Genomic DNA, 17872 nt, shown 5'->3' with positions numbered 1-17872 from the left:
TTAAAAATAAAATGTAAACAAACTGTCTATGTGTCACAGGCATACTGTCAGTCCTCTGCTTCTAGGTGCTTCTATGATTGTTTTCCAGGTTCACATAGAAAAAGACAAAAAAGCAAGAAAGTATCTTTTTTCTTTTGGCTTCATTCAATTCTGAAATATTTTTGAAAGAAAAAATTAGAATATCATCTCAAAGGTCCTCAGACAACACAAGAACTTAGATCACTCATGAATCCATCTTTCAATTCATGGAAGGTTGGCAGCTGGAGGATACAGGTAATCACGTGTTGATGAATCACTGCTCTTTTTCACCAGCTACCCATAAGTTAGACCACAAAACTCTCAAGAAGGAGATTACAGGGTCTCCAATCTGAGCAACAGTTTCTTCTTCAGGCTCACTTTTCCAAGGAAAATCCAGAGCCTTTAGCCACGGCCCATGGCTGGATGCTCTTGATGTCTAGAGCAGCCTGAAATGCATAGCCAGTGTCCGGGATTCATATCTGATTTTGAGGTTTGGCTGTGGACAGTGATTCAGTCTGGCTTCCACATAATTGTGTAGCAAGCATCACTGGCAGATGGTTGCCTACAATCTACAGTTTCAACTAAAGATTTGAAAGGCGAGTCAACCCTGGTTGCTTCATTCCAATAGTTACCCTTCCCTCTCCTTCTAAAAGGTTCCTTTTAATTTTTTACTCTGGGTCTCTCCCTGAATATCTCACTAAGTGCCAAGGCTCCATCTACCAACCACACTTAATCTATATCTCTAGCCTGTCCTGTCTCCTGAATATATGTGGGTGACCCTCTTCCTCAACTGCCTACCAGGCAATACCTGCTCACTGTCACATGACCAGCTCAACCCATATCTAATATTCTTGGATGAAAACTTTCCCAAGGCCTCTGTGTACAGGTTCATTGACAACACATCTGAATAGGCCAAACTTATCTCATGGGGGTAGGTGGTGGGGTTGATGAGAAGTGCTTTAGGTTTCTAGATTTCTTTTGCTTTCTTTCATGGTATTGGACTAGTCCTGGGCTAGTCCAGTGGAAAAGTTAACATGAATTCTAGCAGTACTAACTGTGTATTTTGATTTCCTTCTTAGTTTTTTTTTTTTTTTTTTTAACTTTGAGTTTTAGCTGGCAAACTTTAAGGCTCGTTTATCCCACCAACCAGATGGGTAATTTGGGATTAATGGTATCTCTATAAATACTGCTTATGAGTGGTATAGGCAGAGCCACAGCTTCATGGATGGCAGATTTTTATCTTTTCATTTAATATATCAGAAAACTAATGCTCAGTGAGGCAAAATGACTTGTCTAAGGGACTCAGATGCTGCAGTACATCTCAGATTGTGGTACTTACTCCACAAGGGCAGGGTTTGGTTTTTCTCATGGCAGTATCCCCAATGCCTAGAAAAGTGCCTACTGCATTTGTCTATTCAACAAATACTTTTTTAAAAAAGATTTTATTTATTATTTGAGAGAGCGAGAGTGAGAGAGAAAGCACAAATGGGGGGAGAGAGAGAAGCAGACTCCTCACTGAACAGGAGCCCTACATGGGGTTTGATCCCAGAACCCTGGGATCATGACCTGAGCTGAAGGCAGATGCTTAACCAACTGAGTCACCCAGGCACCTCTATTCAATAAATACTATTGAGGGAATGAGTAAATGGATAAGTTGTCCTTGGCCCTCAGCTGCAGTGACTAATTAGGGATGCTGGGGTCATTATTGTGGCTCTTGACATTTTTATAGTGCTGTGCCTTGGCCTTAACCTGGGCCAGTCAGGTAAGTTATATAAATCCAGGTCAAGTCTGCCTTGATTGATTATTTCACTTTATTTATTTATTTATTTATTTATTTATTTATTTATTTATTTATTTATTTTTATGATAGTCACAGAGAGAGAGAGAGAGAGAGAGAGAGGCAGAGACACAGGCAGAGGGAGAAGCAGGCTCCATGCACCGGGAGCCCGATGTGGGATTCGATCCCGGGTCTCCAGGATCGCGCCCTGGGCCAAAGGCAGGCACCAAACCGCTGCACACCCAGGGATCCCCGATTATTTCACTTTAAGAGGATAAACCATGTGCCTTCAATTTTATAAATGAGACTCTATCTTGGACCATTCTTGACCATGAAAACTTTGGGGGTGGGGGGAATTTCTAGAGTCCTTTGAGAATGGTGCCACAAGTCCTTAGCTGTTTAGCCCATTAAATGCATCCCTAATGCTTTTACACAAATGTGCTTTCTATAGTTATTGATAATAATGACCTGTGCAATAATCTCTGTGGTTTGCCTTCCACACGGTACCTGGGTGCCCTAGAATTTGGCAGCTTTGAGGGAGGATAAGCAGACCTCTAGGATGAGTTGGATTTGCTGCACAGTGAAGTGTTTGCCCAAGCAAAAGGCAGCTAGGGCTCACACCATCATTTATTTTTAATGCATTTTCGTTTGTTTGGTCTTTATCCTTTCTTCTCTCTTTCTCTTCTTTGTCCTCTTTGAAGTACATTAAAATGATAAGGAAAAAAGAGAGCCACACAGGTGCCTCTGGAATGCTATTGTATCATCGATTTGTGGATGTCTTAGGTGTTAGAAAGTAATGCTGGGGCAGATGAGAGTTGAATCTGCAAACCATTGCAGAAGGTTTACAACACAGGGCTTGGAAAATAATCTATGTGAAGAAGCAGTACCTGGTTAACATACTTATCATAATATATGTATGCAGAGGTTGAATTCTTGATGGCTCAGAATTGGTTCACCCCTTTACAGTTGAAGTATAATGACTCAGAGCCTCATTCCTTCCGCCTGACAAGCTGGATCTCAAAGTGGAGGAGGATGGCAAGAAGGAGAGAGGGAGACAGAGAGACAGAGAGGAGAGATGGAGAGAGAATAAATGAGAATGAATGAATCTGATTGAATGAGAGGCTTCCCGAAGTGAGCTACTACTATTTTTCTCTTCTTAAATTACTCTTTAGCATGTATGATTCCGATTTGACTGCACTTTGCATAATTCTTCAGCTAAAGCTTCTTATATATTTTTGTGATATGTAAATATTACAAATTTTATGTGTGTATGAATATAGAGAACTGTTAGAAATTTGAAGCAAATTATTTTTTAATGAATGCCCATGGAGACTTGTTTTTGGTGCTATTTCAGACTGGAATTGATCCTACGTATTTTATATAATGTAATTTCTATAAACTAAGCATCAGACCAAGGAGCACAATTTGAGGTTTGCACTTACTTGTCTGGAAATCATGGATATTTAGGTTTTTCTTTCCTGAGAAATTAGTTTTTAAGAGATCAACATTGATAAACAAGGTAATAAAACATAATTAGGTGTTTATAATTTCGCAATGAATAAATAATAGACTATGCTAGTTCCACAGTTATTTGTATCTGTTTTATTTATATTTTCAGCACATACCTAGCAAGATAATGTTGTGGGTTTTTTTTCCTGGAGCTGTAATTTAATCAGCAATGTGGCTTAGCCTAGTCCAAATTAAATATTGGTGATGATGAAATAAAAAACTCTTTTAATAAGGCCCATAATGTAAGAGACGCGTGTCACAGCAGCGTGTCCAGTTTTGCCCAGGGTTTGTTGACAATGAACCGTGTTTGTCTCACTGTGCTCAATATCTATAGAGTGACATTGACTGGTTAATGACTTCTGTTAGCTTCTAAGTCACAATCGTAATGTGAGCTTAATCAACAAGGTCTATTTAGATATTCTTGTCTCTGAAAGGTTGGAAATATCCGTGTGTGCAGGCAGTTGTACATGAGCATGTGTAGGAATAGGCAGCTCTGAATATGAAACCGGTTTTTGCCTAGATATTTATCTGTGTGCCTTCTCACTCAAATATCATGAAATCCTGTTTCTTGTCCCTGGAACTTCTTCATATCTAGTCTAGGGGTTCTGAAAAGACATGAGAGGTGTTCTTTGAGTGGTGAGAGAGCAGTCATGGCTTTCAGTTGCCAGCCTTCTTCTCTCTTTCACTGAGCCCAGCAGACTGTAGTGTCATTCACCCCAGCCTCATGGATGGGCTTCTTTCTGAGAAGCTTCTTACACCCCTCTGGTTTCTTCTTTCTTCCCACCTTCTGAAATAGCACCCTGAAGCCAAATTCCTATTGTCTGAAAGCCCTGTTCAGAAGCTAGGTTTCCCGCAGATGGTGGCCATGTGTTAAATTTTTTTCTAACGTTTACAGAGGATTGAGGTCAATTTTGGAAGGGGTTGGCGTTGGATTAGGAATGTGTCTTCACACCATGTCACTATAGGACCAACTAAACAAGCAGGCAGGAGATTTACTGAACCCTCCTGATTGAACGAATTTGGCGGAACACTCAGGAAGGACTTGGTTTCTAATGATCTGGCTGGGATGAATCATGCACACTGCACCACTTTCTAAATTCATTTTGGTAATTGGAATCTTATAAATGTCCTGTTGAATCATCTCACCCAGGGGGACCTGGGAAGGGTTGTTTCCCCTTCACTCCGCTGGGCTACTTAAATAGCAATACAGATATTCCTTGCTTTAAGAAAACTGAAGATATGAAGCATGTACATTTCCAAGCAAATGCATTAGAGACTGATAGTTAACTTTACAAAAGAGTTAAGATAGGAATCTTTAAGTAGTGAGTGACTATAAGCAAATTGTTTTGCAGCAGTCTCTCTCTCTCTCTCTTTATTCTACTCTTGAATTGGGAAGACTATGTCTACTGTCTTACTTCCAAGGATTTTAGGAAGTAGTTCTGGGCAAAAACTAGCAAACTTAGAAATGGGCTACTATCACTTTCCTTAGAAACTTTTCCCTTTGTCCAACGGTGTGCATTATTTCAGTAATCTCCATGGTAGATAAGGATTTGTATTCTCATGGTTTTATCTGGCAAATGACTTTCTCCAGTTGTTGGAGATGGGCGATAGGCAGCCAACCTGTATGGCAACACAGAGGATTTAGTTCTGAACATAATTTTTGCACCTACTAATGGCTGCTGGAGTGACTTAACCTCTTGTGCCTCATCCTCTCCAACTGAGAAGTTGCATCCCCTACTTCCCTCTTGACCTTCAGTGATTCCTGAGTTCTGAGCTGCAGGAATTCTAGCCAGCAATGAGGCTAATCTTATTTCTGCATTTTATCGTGGGTGTTGGTAGTTGGAAGGAGGCTGTGTGAACTTAATTCCCTTCCTTTGGGTTTGAAGGTCTTTCCTGGAGGCTGATGATGACTTTCTCAAGACAGGAATGCAGAAAAAGCCCATGGGATTTTTTTCAGAAACTTCCAACAGGAGTTTCCAAAACCCACTTGCTACTGTTCACTGGTCCAAAGCTATCCCAGAAAATGTCTTTAGAGCATGGCACAGTGTTCTAAGAGAACTCAAACATAGAATTAGCTCTTAATAAATATTTGTGGAATGTTGTTGGCACAAAGCACATGTACCAGTCTCCATGCCTACCCACAGAGGCAGCTCCATATGCACATTTGACTACTGAATTCCATGTCATGCTCTGGAATGTGCTGACCTTCCTTCCTAGGGAAGATGACACTAGTGGAGTGTTATTATTAGTAGGGCAGCTTTTGCTCTGATCTGTCAACACTCTCTCACTCCGGGTCTTTATTAAGCAATGCCAAACTCAAGAACCTATGGCAGTCAACACAACTGACCACCCTCTCCTTGAAGTCTCTTCTTTTGGCTGCTCTGACCCCAAGCTCGCACTTTGTGTCTACCTCGCTGGCCATCCTTCCCAGTTTCTGCTGTTGGTTTTCTTTTCATTTTCATCATTAAGTAGTTGAGTCTAGGACTCCTCTAAAAACAGTCCTAGACCTTTTCCTCTCTCTTCTCTTCTTTCCTCATCCTTTCTCTTCTCTTTTCCCTTTTCTTAGATAACTTCATTAGCTCTCATGGTTTCAACGACCACCTATTTACCAATGGCTCCTAAATTTATATGTCAAATCCATAGTTCTCTTTCAAGTTATAAACCCATATGGTTGACTCTCTACTTGACATTTCCACCAGCAGTCTCCCAAACTTCCCAACTTCAACCACCATGCCCCAAACAGTGATCTCCCTTCCCCCCACATATCTGGTTCCTCTATGCTTCCTATACTCGTTCTCATCTGAGTAAGTTTCCCTGTAACACACCCAGTTTCTTAGGTCAGAAAATTGAGACAGTGTCTCATTATCCCCACACTCTCAACCTTTAAACAGTGGTCAAGTCCTATCAATTATTTCTCTACCATTCTGAAATTTCCACCTTGGCTTAATGATCCTTGTCTGTCTCCCAGTAGTGGCATCAGCCTTCTAACTGGCTTCCTGGCAGCAATTCTTGCACTTCTCCTTTCCCCTGTCCCCTATAAATTCTTTTCTTAGACAGCAGCTTCTTCCTTCCTTCCGACCTTCCTTTTTGATGATTTAAATCTTTATTTGTGCTTTCCTTATTTAAAAATATCTTTTCAACTTTCTATTTTGAAATGATAGTAGCTTCATAGAAAGTAACAAAAATATATTATAGAGAGGTCCCATGTGCCCTTCACTCAGTTTCCCCCAATGGTAACAGCTTACATAACTATAGTACACTCTCAAAACCAGGCAATGACATCAATACAAGTATTCATATTTTACCAGTTTCACATACAATACATGTGCATGGGTGCTTATGTGTGTATACATATGGCTCTCTGCAATCTGAGCACATATGTAACCACCACCACCATCAAGGTACCTACTGCTTCATCACCCCAAAGATCTCTTATGCTAAAGAAAGCTCCTTTAAAGCATAATGTGATCCAGTCACTGCCTTGCTTAAAACCCTTTAGTGATTTTAAAGCCCCAGATCATTAAATAAGTGCTATAGGTCCCTGTGTAATCTGGCTCCAGCTACCTCTCCAGCTACCTCTTCAGCTGCCTCCCAGCTCCCCCCACCAGCCCACCTAAGTCCTCTTCATCTTCCAGGTATCAGCTTTAAAGATCTTTCTCACAAGATTTTCCCTGACATCTCTGACTAGGTGAGCTTCTCCTGTGGTTTGTTTTCATTATGATTTTCCTTCATGGAACCTATGACATGACTGTAAGTATGATTGTAAGTAAATAGATACTCACGTAGCTTCTTAATTTGAGTTCTCTCTGACTGGACTGGAAGGGCTTGGGTGACTTGCTCACCACTATATCTTTATTGTCTACAGCAATGACTGGGCTAGCAGGTGCTCAGCGAATCTTAAGTTCATGAGCAATTATAACAAGCCAGCTGGTTGTGGCTGGGATGTAGCCTGAGGCCATATAACTGGACAAAGTAGACTTGCATATATGGGTGTCTGTTCCATGGACTCATCTTTAACCTTGCCAAGGGTGGCCTGTCTGAGAACCTGGGCATGATGGCCCACACCACTCAGAATCTCAAGCTGGTGTTTTCTCTCTTCCTCCTATTCCAGTATTGTCTGAGAGATTGGAATAGAGAACCCTGGCCAGTGTCTTCTTAGGCAGATCTTTGATATGCTTTCAAGAATATCAGCTGGATGTTCATCTAAGCTTATTTCTCTTTGGGGTCATTGCCATGGTGTCACTTTGAGAGGGTTATTAGTTCAGAGCTGTGGGAGCTTCTAAGTTGGATGGTACCTGGTGAGTCCTTGAAAGGCTTTTAGATCTGCCCTCTCTCAATGCTTCCATGTGTTCCTTGCTAAGTGTCCCCCACACTCCCCACTGATGAGTCATTTCCATTGCCACTCTTATTCTCTCAGACAAGTCAGTGGGGTTTGCATTTGTGAAGCCTCATATTTGAAGGATCCTTATGTTGACTGAATAGGCGGTATGTTCCCAAATGACCACAATGTAACTGGCTGTCTGAATATTTGGAAGGGAGGAAATGGGGGTCTCCTGCTGTGATGTGGCTTTGCCAAGGGGTAATGGTACCATGTGGGGTCCTGACCATCTGTGGAGGGTACTAGGTTGGTGGGACTAACTTAACTGGTGTCTCCTCTCTTTAGTATCCTTCCTTAAAAACACATTTCCTTGTGTTCAAGAAGTAAGTGCATTGCGCACTATGTGGTTGGTTTGGCAGAGTAGGGAGCTTTGGAGAAGGGCGAGCCCCCAGCAGTAGGCAAAGCTCTCAGTTCTTTTGTGACAGACTCCATTATGGGCTTTGCCCTGGGTGTTCTGGGCAGATTCCTGCAAAACCTGGGAACATCATCCAAGTCTCTCTTCCCTGCCAAATAGGAGGTTGAGGGTCTTCATATTCTGCAGGTCATAGCTGTCACTCTGTGCTGGCATCTCTCTTTTGGGTGGGCTGTGGCTATGAAGTGAGTCCAGACCTTCAGACCAATCCTTGGGCTATGGACCACTAGGGCTCTAAGGTCACAGCTTAGTGTCCCTCCCTATTTGCTATTGATTTGGCTACCATGATACTTGGGATGGAGAAGAGTAAGAACCAGTGGGTAGACCTGGTTGCTATGATGCTATGGTGCTGCATTTCTTTGCCCTGCGTGCCAGGCCACTCTCCCTTATAGTTCCTGTTATTGTGCAGGGTGCCGACCTCTGCCAGTCTCCTGGGCACGGGCATGGATTCTTTCCATAGCAGCACAGTGCTTCACAGTGCCCCTGGGCTCTGCCCTGGGAAACTTCATGTAGTCCCTCTGACCTCTTTGCCTGTGCCCAGAGGCAATGTGAACAACTGTGCAGGTCAGAAGGCCCAGCTCCAAATAGCTCTGATGTGTTGCTCCTGTCATGGTTGATGCTAGGGCTTGGGAAGAAATGCTGGTGACTTTCACAGTGCTGCCTTGTGCAGTGCACTCCACTGTTTCTTTTTCTTCCTCTCCAATCACCACTTTCTGTCCTCATCAACCGGTTACACCTTTAGGGGGACACATCTCTTAGGGCAAGAGGACTTGGATGGCATGTATCCCTGAAAAATGTTAATGCCATCTTTCAATGTTAATGCCTCAAAATGATGTAACTGCAGGTGGTTGTGAGGGGTGTGGGTAGGGCCCTGTTTTTTTTCCCAGCCTATGCTACCCTGCCTTCCCTCCAAGTTGGGCATGAATGCGTTTTTGGTTAAAGTGGTGTCAAGGGGCTACAGGTCAGATCCTCTGACCCTAATGCTGCCATTTCTGCTTCTTGCAGGTCACCCAACCTGCCTGCAGTTCACTCTGAATATGACGGAGGCTGTCAAGACCTACAAGTGGCAGTGCATAGAATGCAAATCCTGCATCCTTTGTGGAACCTCAGAGAATGACGTGAGTTTGGGACTTCCCTTGCAGGAGGGGGAAATCCAAGGATCTGGAAGTCCTTACAGGAGTGGAAAGGGGAGCAGGACTCTTGTCACTGGGGTCTAGGGGAAAATGTCAGTTAGAACCTCCCCCTTCTCTTTGCCTCCAGGACCTTAGGGATCCTTGCATCACAGTGACCTTGGGTGGTCTTTGTGCCTGCAGAGGGAGGTACAGGAGGTGATGGCCAGAGGCTGCCTCCCTGGCCATTTGCCCTCGAGGGTTCAGTGATCGACAGTGGTGCCCGCTTCTATGGTTGGGATGTACTCAACTGTTTACACCAGGTTCCAGAGTACCTGCTATCATTTGGTCTAAATGTTAACTGTAAAAAATGCAGAATTAAAAAACCCCACACATTCTGTTATGGACAATTTCAAACTTATGTAAAGGTACAGAAAATAATGAAACCGATGTAGCCTATCATCAGCTTCAACTCTGATCAATACATGTCCAATCTTGTTTTATAAATACTTCCACTTCCTCCTACATAATTCCAATCATAATATCACTTTACCTGTAAATTTTTCATTTGTCTATCAAAAAAGGACTTACTTTCCAACAAAAATGAGAAAAATATTAACGTAGCTTAAAATATCAGCAATTCCTTAATATAATCAGACATCCGGTTAATATTCTAATTGCCATGTTGTCTTAAATGTTGCTTTGTCTTTAATTGTCTTAAATATTTTTTATTATAGCTTATTTATTTGAATTAGGATCCATATAAGGCCCATACATTGCAACCTGTTGATATGTTTTGGGGAGTGGGGCAGAGAGAGAATCTTAAGCAGGCTCCACACCCAGCACTGAGTCAGCCCAGCTGACACAGGACTCTATCTCCCAATGTGAGATCATGACCTGAACCAAAATCAAGAGTCAGATGCTTAACTAACTGAGCCATCCAGGCACCCCTATTTTTAAAGTTTCTTTTAATATGTAGGTTCCCCCTCCATTTTGCTCTGTTTTTTCCCTTTGATTTTTTTTGTTGAAGAAATCAGTTAGTTTGTTCAATAGAGTTTCCCAGGACTGTGTTTTTACTGAGTGCATGCCTGCAGTGGTGTTTGACATTTCCTTCTGTCTCTTCTATTTCTTACACATGGGTGTTTAGAACTAGAATCCTGATCAAATTCAGGCTCTTCCTCTCTCTCTGTCTCCAATATAAAAAAAAAATTATATATGGGCCTTGATTTGATTTTATATATAAACATATATAAAATTATATATATTATATATATCAAGACTACTTCATACATAGTGGTGTATTTTTCTTTATCAGGAAGTATGAACTGCATGGTATATCTCTTTTTTTGTGAAGGTATCAGCTATTGATGATCTTCAATGAGACGACTATTTCACTAAAGGTTGCAAAATATTATTTTGTAATTTCTGCTTTGTTTACTAGCTGGAGTAATTCTGCAAAGAGAAACTTTTCTAACCTTATATTTGGTTACTCTCAGGTTTAGATTCCATAGAAAAGGTTGGATAAATGCTTCTTTCCCTTTATCAGTTTCAAAAAATCACAAGGTAGTTGCAACACCTATTCATGAAAAGAAAAACACACTCAAGAAGATAGGATTGTGGGATACTCTTTTTTTAAAAAAAGATTTTATTTATTTATTTGACAGAGTGGGAGAGAGCACAAGCAGGGCGAGCGGCAGAGGGAGAGGGAGATGCAGACTCCCTGATGAGCAGGGAGTCCAACGTGGGGCTCAATCCCAGGACCCCAGATCATGACCTGAGCTGAAGGAAGACACTTAACCAACTGAGCCACCCAGGCACCCTGGGATACTTTCTTAATATGATAAACTTTTTATACCTTAGAACTAAAGCCATAATTTTATTTAATGAGGAAACACTAGAGGCATTTCTACTGAGATCAGGAACCAAGTAAGGATGTCCATTATTCCATTATTATTTACCATTATTCTAATGATATTAGCTAATGTGATTAGAAAAGAGAAATCAATTAGAGGTAGAAGAATAGTAACAAAGTAGCAAAACTTTATTTCACAAACTCTAATGGTGTATCTGGAAAACCCTAGAGAATCCATGATAAAGCTAACTCGAACTTTAAAGGTAGCAGGGTATAAAATTATTATACAAAAATTAATAGCCTTCATATGCACAAATAACAACCAAAGGATACAGTGGTAGAGAAATCCCACTTCTAATAGCAACAGAAAAAAATACTTAGAAATAAGCTTAATAGGGATCCCTGGGTGGTGCAGCGGTTTGGTGCCTGCCTTTGGCCCAGGGCGCGATCCTGGAGACCCGGGATCGAATCCCACGTCGGGCTCCCTACATGGAGCCTGCTTCTCCCTCTGCCTGTGTCTCTGCCTCTCTCTCTCTCTCTCTCTCTGTGTGACTATCATGAATAAATAAATAAAATCTTAAAAAAAAGAAATAAGCTTAATAATATGTAAAACCTATATGAAGCAAAAAATATTTTTTTAAAGAAAATTTTAAAACACTTGAAAAAAACACAGAAGTAGACTTGAACAAATAGAAAGACTTTGTGTGATCTTGGATAGAATGACTCAATGTTATACAGATGTCAGTTCTTCTTGAGTTAATTTAGAAATTTAATTCAAACCTAATAAAAACACCAAACAATCAGACGAACTGATACTAAAATTCATATGGAAAAATAAACATGCAGGAATAGTCAAGAAAACACTGAAAACAACAAATTATGGGGGGAGACTACCAGATATTAAAACATATTATAAAGCCTCTAATTAAAACAGAATAGACAAATAGACCAATGGAATAGAAAAGGAACCCAAAAATTGACCCAGCTACATATAGACCTTTAGTATTAGGATAAAGGTTGCCTCTAAAATTATATTTTAATGAATGGTGCTAAGATAATAGGGTAACCATTTGGGAAAAGATAAAACTAGGTCCATATCTCATGTAATACATAATAAGTCTCCAAATGGACTGGGGAATCTAAATATAAAAAATAAAACTATATTAATGTTAGAAGAAAACATGGATAAATTCCTCTTTAAATATAAGGAAAGATTTTCTGTGACTTAAAATTCAGAAGCAATAAAAGAAAATATTGACAAATTTGGTCACATAAAAATTTGCATAGTAAAAAAACATGATAAAGTAAAAAGACAACTGACAAACTGGGAGAAAATATTTACAGCATATATTACAGATAAAGAGCTAATATCCCTAATATACACAGAACTCTGAAAATTTGAGGGATAAGGGACCAGAAACTTGATAGAAAATGGGAAAAAAACATGAAAGACAATTCACAAAAGATATAAAAATAGCCCTTAAACATTTGAAAAGAAATGGTTGATGTAGGGGAGTTGGCTTGGGGGGATGGGGGTAATTTGGTGATGGGCATTAAGGAGGGCACATGATGTGACAGGCACTGGGTGTTGTATATAACTGATAAATCATCGCACACTACATCTGAAACTGAGGATGTACTTTATGTTGGCTAATTGAATTTAAATTAAAAAAAAGTTTGAGGGCAGCCCGGGTGGCACAGTGGTTTAGCGCCGCCTTCAGCCCAGGGCTTGATCCTGGAGACTCGGGATCGAGTCCCACGTCAGGCTCCCTACATGGAGCCTGCTTCTCCCTCTGCCTGTGTCTCTGCCTTTCTCTCTCTCTCTGTCTCTCATGAATAAATAAATAAAATCTTTAAAAAAAAGTTTGAACGCACTCAATTAAAGATCGCAAAGTAAAACAAAACTGGGATACTACTTCTTACCTGTAAAACTGAAAAAAAAGGTATGAGAATATATTCTCTTGATAAAGTTGTGGGAAAATTATTACCCTCATACATTGTCAGTGGGAATACAAAGTGGTACCACTTTTCTGTAGGGACATTTAGCAATACCTAACACTACTATGCACTTACTTTTTGACTTAGCAATGCCATCTATAGGAATCTATCATAAAGATATAGTGCTATGAAAATACATGTGCATAAAGTTATTCCTGGGTGTCACTGTTTATAATTATAAAGTTTTGGAGGGGACCTAAATGTTATGCAGAAAAATGGTTGAATAAATGATGGCATGGCTACACAATGGAATACTTGCAGCTATAAAAAATGAGGCAGATTTTATAGATTGATATGGAATAATTTCCAGTGTATTTCCAAATTTAATATTGTTAAATGTAAAAAGCAAAGACAATACCTGTATCTATAATATGCTGCCATCCTTGTTAGAAAAGTGTAAGAAAATATACATATATCTGTTTACTTGTGTCAAAGAAATACAGAAAGGATAAATGAGAAACTAAAGAGACTGGTTACCTACAGCAGTGGGTAGAAATGGGATAGAAGGAATGGGAAAACAAGTGTGGGATAGTAGGGATAAAGGAGAGATGGCACTTCTCTGAGAATGCCTTTTTTGTAGAGCTCTGACACATATGACCAAGGTATTATCACACATACCCTATTACAGGTAACTGCCAAAATCAACCAGGATGTGGGGGGCAGGGACTGAAACTGGAGCATGAACAGTAGCAAATGAACCTAACTATAGCATAACCTACTGAAGCAGATAGCATAACCTAGATAGCATAACCATACTGAAGGGTGGAGAAGGAAAGAACTAACTTTGGTAACTTTAGAAAGCAGTACACGACTGTGTATTTTAAGGCTAAAGGCAGAAATGAGTGCATAAATGTTATACTTTATTTAGTAAATGTGTTTCTTACAGGCATGTAAGCTAGTCATTCTGAAACTGCTCGATGTGTGTGCAGGTCTGAACTAATAATTATACATTGTGGTAATGAGAGCCAGTTTTCTCAATGTCAGAGGAAGAATAACCAAATAAAGGGGGAAGGAGAGACTGAATCCTATGATGTTGGGGTGGAGTAGGGGGTATCAGTATAAATTGATGATTTTTTTATATAACACATTGTGTATCTATATGCTTATATATATATCTATAGCTATATACACGTATGCATACATATGGATAGACACAGAAATAAATATAGGTGTGTGTACTACACATACATTTACTTCCTAATTCTGGGCCGAGAAGCAATGATAACCCAGAAGCAATGGGATCCATGGTCCCCAGATATTGGTTTCTACATACCATTCTCCAATAAAACCTTTGGATTATCCAAAGGGACCTTTGGATAAATGGCTGATGCTAGGGCTAGAAAATACAAGAGGAGCCCAGAGCATCCTCTGGTACTAGAAAGTAGGGAAATGCATAAAAATTGATAAGTCATGTCTAAAGGATACAGGAACTAACTTGAAGGAACTCCTAATGACAAATCTGGGACAATTTGAACAACAAAATAAATAACAATAGTATTGAATTATAACACAAAGAACAAAATCCACAATGATATTTTAAAACTTTGAGTAAAAAATAGGGAAGAGTTAAACTGTTCCTCAGAGCAGAGTTACAATGAATAAATGTAGAGGAGAAAAGGAATATTTCTTCCTTTTCTCCTACATCACTCTTCTGGTTGTTGTAAGAAAGAACAATCAATTGATGCCAAAATTAGTGGGCAAAAGTATGGTTAGCAACAGAATATTTGCATAATCTCAAAGTATTTCCCTCACCAGATTACTTATTAATACATTACAAAGGGAAAAATTATGACATTATAGTGGAAAAACTGACAGCCACTACCTTAACTATATGATCAGAGTACCATTACTAGTAACAAGACATATTGGTATCAATGCCCCGATATGATGCACCGAGAAGGGCACATCTCTTTTGTAGTATTCTTGCCAAAAGTGCATACTGAGGGTATGAAAAAAGATCAGAAAAACTCAAATTGAGTGACATTCTACAAAATCACTGGCCTAGATTCTTCAAAAGCATCAAGGTTGTGAAAGATAAAGAAACTGTCATAGATTCAAGGACACTAAGAAAACATGACAACTAAATACAATGCGAGATCCTGGAGTGGAAGCTGGGAAAAGAGACATAAGTGGAAAAACTGGTGAATTTCAAATGAGGTCTGCAGAGTAGTTAATAGTATAATGTTACTGTAATATCCTGCTTTTCGTGATTGTACTATTGTAATGTAAGATGATGACATTAAGGGAAGCTGAGTAAAATGTGTACAGAAACTCTCTGTACCATTTTGTGACTTTCCCTGAGACTAAAATTATGTCAAGATAACAAAAAATAATGGGATGTTTCCGTAGCATCTTCCAAGTTTTTGTTTCTAAGTAGTATCTGTATGAACTCAGGGATTTAAACATATTTGATTTGTTTCAATCCACTACAGCTTAATTTGTCCTATATTTGGCCAGTGAGAATGTAATCAGGTTGGATCTTGAGTCCTTTTGACATGATCCCAATAGTATTTGGTGGTTTCCTTGCTTTCCAATATGTGAAAATATTTATACATTTCATGCCCGGGAGCTGGAACCAGCCATTTCTTCAAGGATTTCTGGTTCCTTTTAGTGGCCAATGATCTTTAGAGAACATAATAGGAGTGCTAGGGGTGCTAATTTTTACAGCAGTAATTGTTTTGGGGCATTTTAAATGGAAAGAACTAGAAAATATGTTTAGTTTGTTTTAAAGATAGAATGCTGAATTTCTATGGATGCTTGAATTTATACTGATACTTCTAATTCATACCCAGGACTAATTGTAGGGTTTTTACTTAACTTCATCGATATTACATCTGTATTTTCTTTCAAGTATGTAAAAATTCTTGCTTCTTAGTAACAACATAATCACTCATTTGATACACACAGGTCTCAAATATTAATTCCACTATTACCACCAACAATACGATTGCTGGAAAGACACACACACACACACACACACACACACACACACACACATTTTTGTTCTTAAAGTATATTTGACTAGGATTTATAGTCAAACTACTTGTTTTAAAGTCACTTGAGGAAATGCCTGGGTGGCTCAGTGGTTGAGCAGCTGCCTTTGGCTCAGGGTGTGATCCCAGCATGGAGCCTGATTCTCCTTCTGCCTATGTCTCTGCCTCTATCGGTGTCTCTCATGAATAAATAAATAAGATCTTTAAAAAAATAAAGTCACTTGGTCAACTATTTCCATAGTTACTTTCTGTGTGGTTATGCCATCAACTAATACATAATTAGATTCACTTGTTTCATTTTTTTTATTTGTTTTTAGGGACAATAACAGTGTGAATTTTGTTTTATGACTATGCAAAATATTTACTGGTTCCAGAATCAAATCTATTAAAATAAACAGGGTATTCAAAGAAATCTAGCTTCTATCCCTACTCTCACTCTATTCCCTCACTCCGCTCGTAGGTGACCATATAAAAAAATTATGGCTTGTCTTTTCATCCTATTTAAATATAACATATTACCTGTTTGTGTGTGTGAATACATAAGAATTCATGTGTATGAATCCATAAAAAAGAATGCATTGTCTTATACAATCATAACAGACACACCTGTTTTCCTCACCTTGCTTTTTCACTGGATGCCCTTGAGATTACTCACTCTACCACAATATATAGACATAATCTTAACTTCTTCCTACAGCTGCATAGTTCTTCACTAGTTTATTCAACTAGTCTCTTATTGATAGACATTGGGTTGATTCTGGTCTTTGGCTTTACAAATAGTATTAATACAGAGGCTTCTCATTGACTTGGCAGAGGAGTAGGGGAGGAGTTCCAGCAGTGAGGCTACTTGGCAGTAGGGTTCCTCTCACATATTCAGAGATTTACCCTGCACATCCCAGAATGGGGTTCCCATTCTACTGGAACCGGTTCTTGGGTACTTGGGCATAAGGGTACTTAAGTTATGTTTTTCATGGGCGTTAACATGAGCTGACTGATCTGGGTGGTTTTGACAGGCAGTTATCCTGAAAAGCACAAGAAAAAGAAGAGAATGCGGTGCTAGACAACCATCAGCCCATGATAAATGTATTTAAATCCACAATACTTGATTTTTCTTTGGGGAAGTCTAACCCAGGGTATCCTACCTTCTTATATTTCTTGCATCAGCACTATAGCAGGAGTTATGTATCTTTAAGACTTTAGTAATACTCTTCCTGACAAGCCTCTCCCTATTTTCTGTTCCCATCCTAACTTGTTTGTCCTTGTATTATTCCTAAATCATATTGTAAAATAGCTTACTTAGCTTCAAGACAATGATGTAACTTTTTTTTTTTTTTTTTTTTTGGAGTAAACCACTGTCCTGGTTTTCATCCTACCTCTCTGACTGTGTGTCTCAGTTTCTTTTTTCTCTGCCTGTCCCTTAGAGTTGGTGTTCTCAAGGGTCTGTTTTTGGCCTTTATCTCAGTAACGTCTTTTGAGTCCTTAATTTTTCAGAAAATTCATGAAAGTATGTACTTACTCTTTTCTCAGAAATACGTACATTTGTACCTATGCACAAAGTTGTGCACATAATTTCAAAAAGTTCATGGACATCCCTCCATGAGCTCAAATTCAAGGACATCTGTAACATACTCTGGGCTTCTTCTCTTAGGACCTCTATTATCATCTAATCACCAATGACTCCCAAACCCATATCTCATGATCAGGGATCTCTCCTGATGTCCAGCTGACTCCAGGGCATCTCCATTGCATGACCTGTAGATGTGTAGAACATGTCTCTAGCTGAGGTTGCCTTCTGGCTCCTGTAGATCTACTCTTTTTCCCATATC

General features: G+C 39.5%; 1 protein-coding gene across 3 annotated transcripts in view; it reads left to right on the top strand.

Moving 5' to 3' along the window:
* The window catches only part of DPF3 (double PHD fingers 3), a 259890-nt gene that overhangs the window by 230143 nt on the left and 11875 nt on the right, over positions 1-17872 (top strand). For all 3 annotated transcript variants that reach the window (XM_038545160.1, XM_038545159.1, XM_038545161.1), the window contains one exon: positions 9100-9212. In XM_038545160.1, the coding sequence (XP_038401088.1) occupies positions 9100-9212 (113 nt within the window). The remainder of the gene's footprint in view (positions 1-9099; positions 9213-17872) is intronic.

The sequence above is a fragment of the Canis lupus genome, chromosome 8 (genome assembly GCF_011100685.1).
Source record: "Canis lupus familiaris isolate Mischka breed German Shepherd chromosome 8, alternate assembly UU_Cfam_GSD_1.0, whole genome shotgun sequence".
Classification (NCBI taxonomy): Eukaryota; Metazoa; Chordata; class Mammalia; order Carnivora; family Canidae; genus Canis; species Canis lupus.
This window is presented reverse-complemented; position numbering and strand designations above follow the sequence as displayed.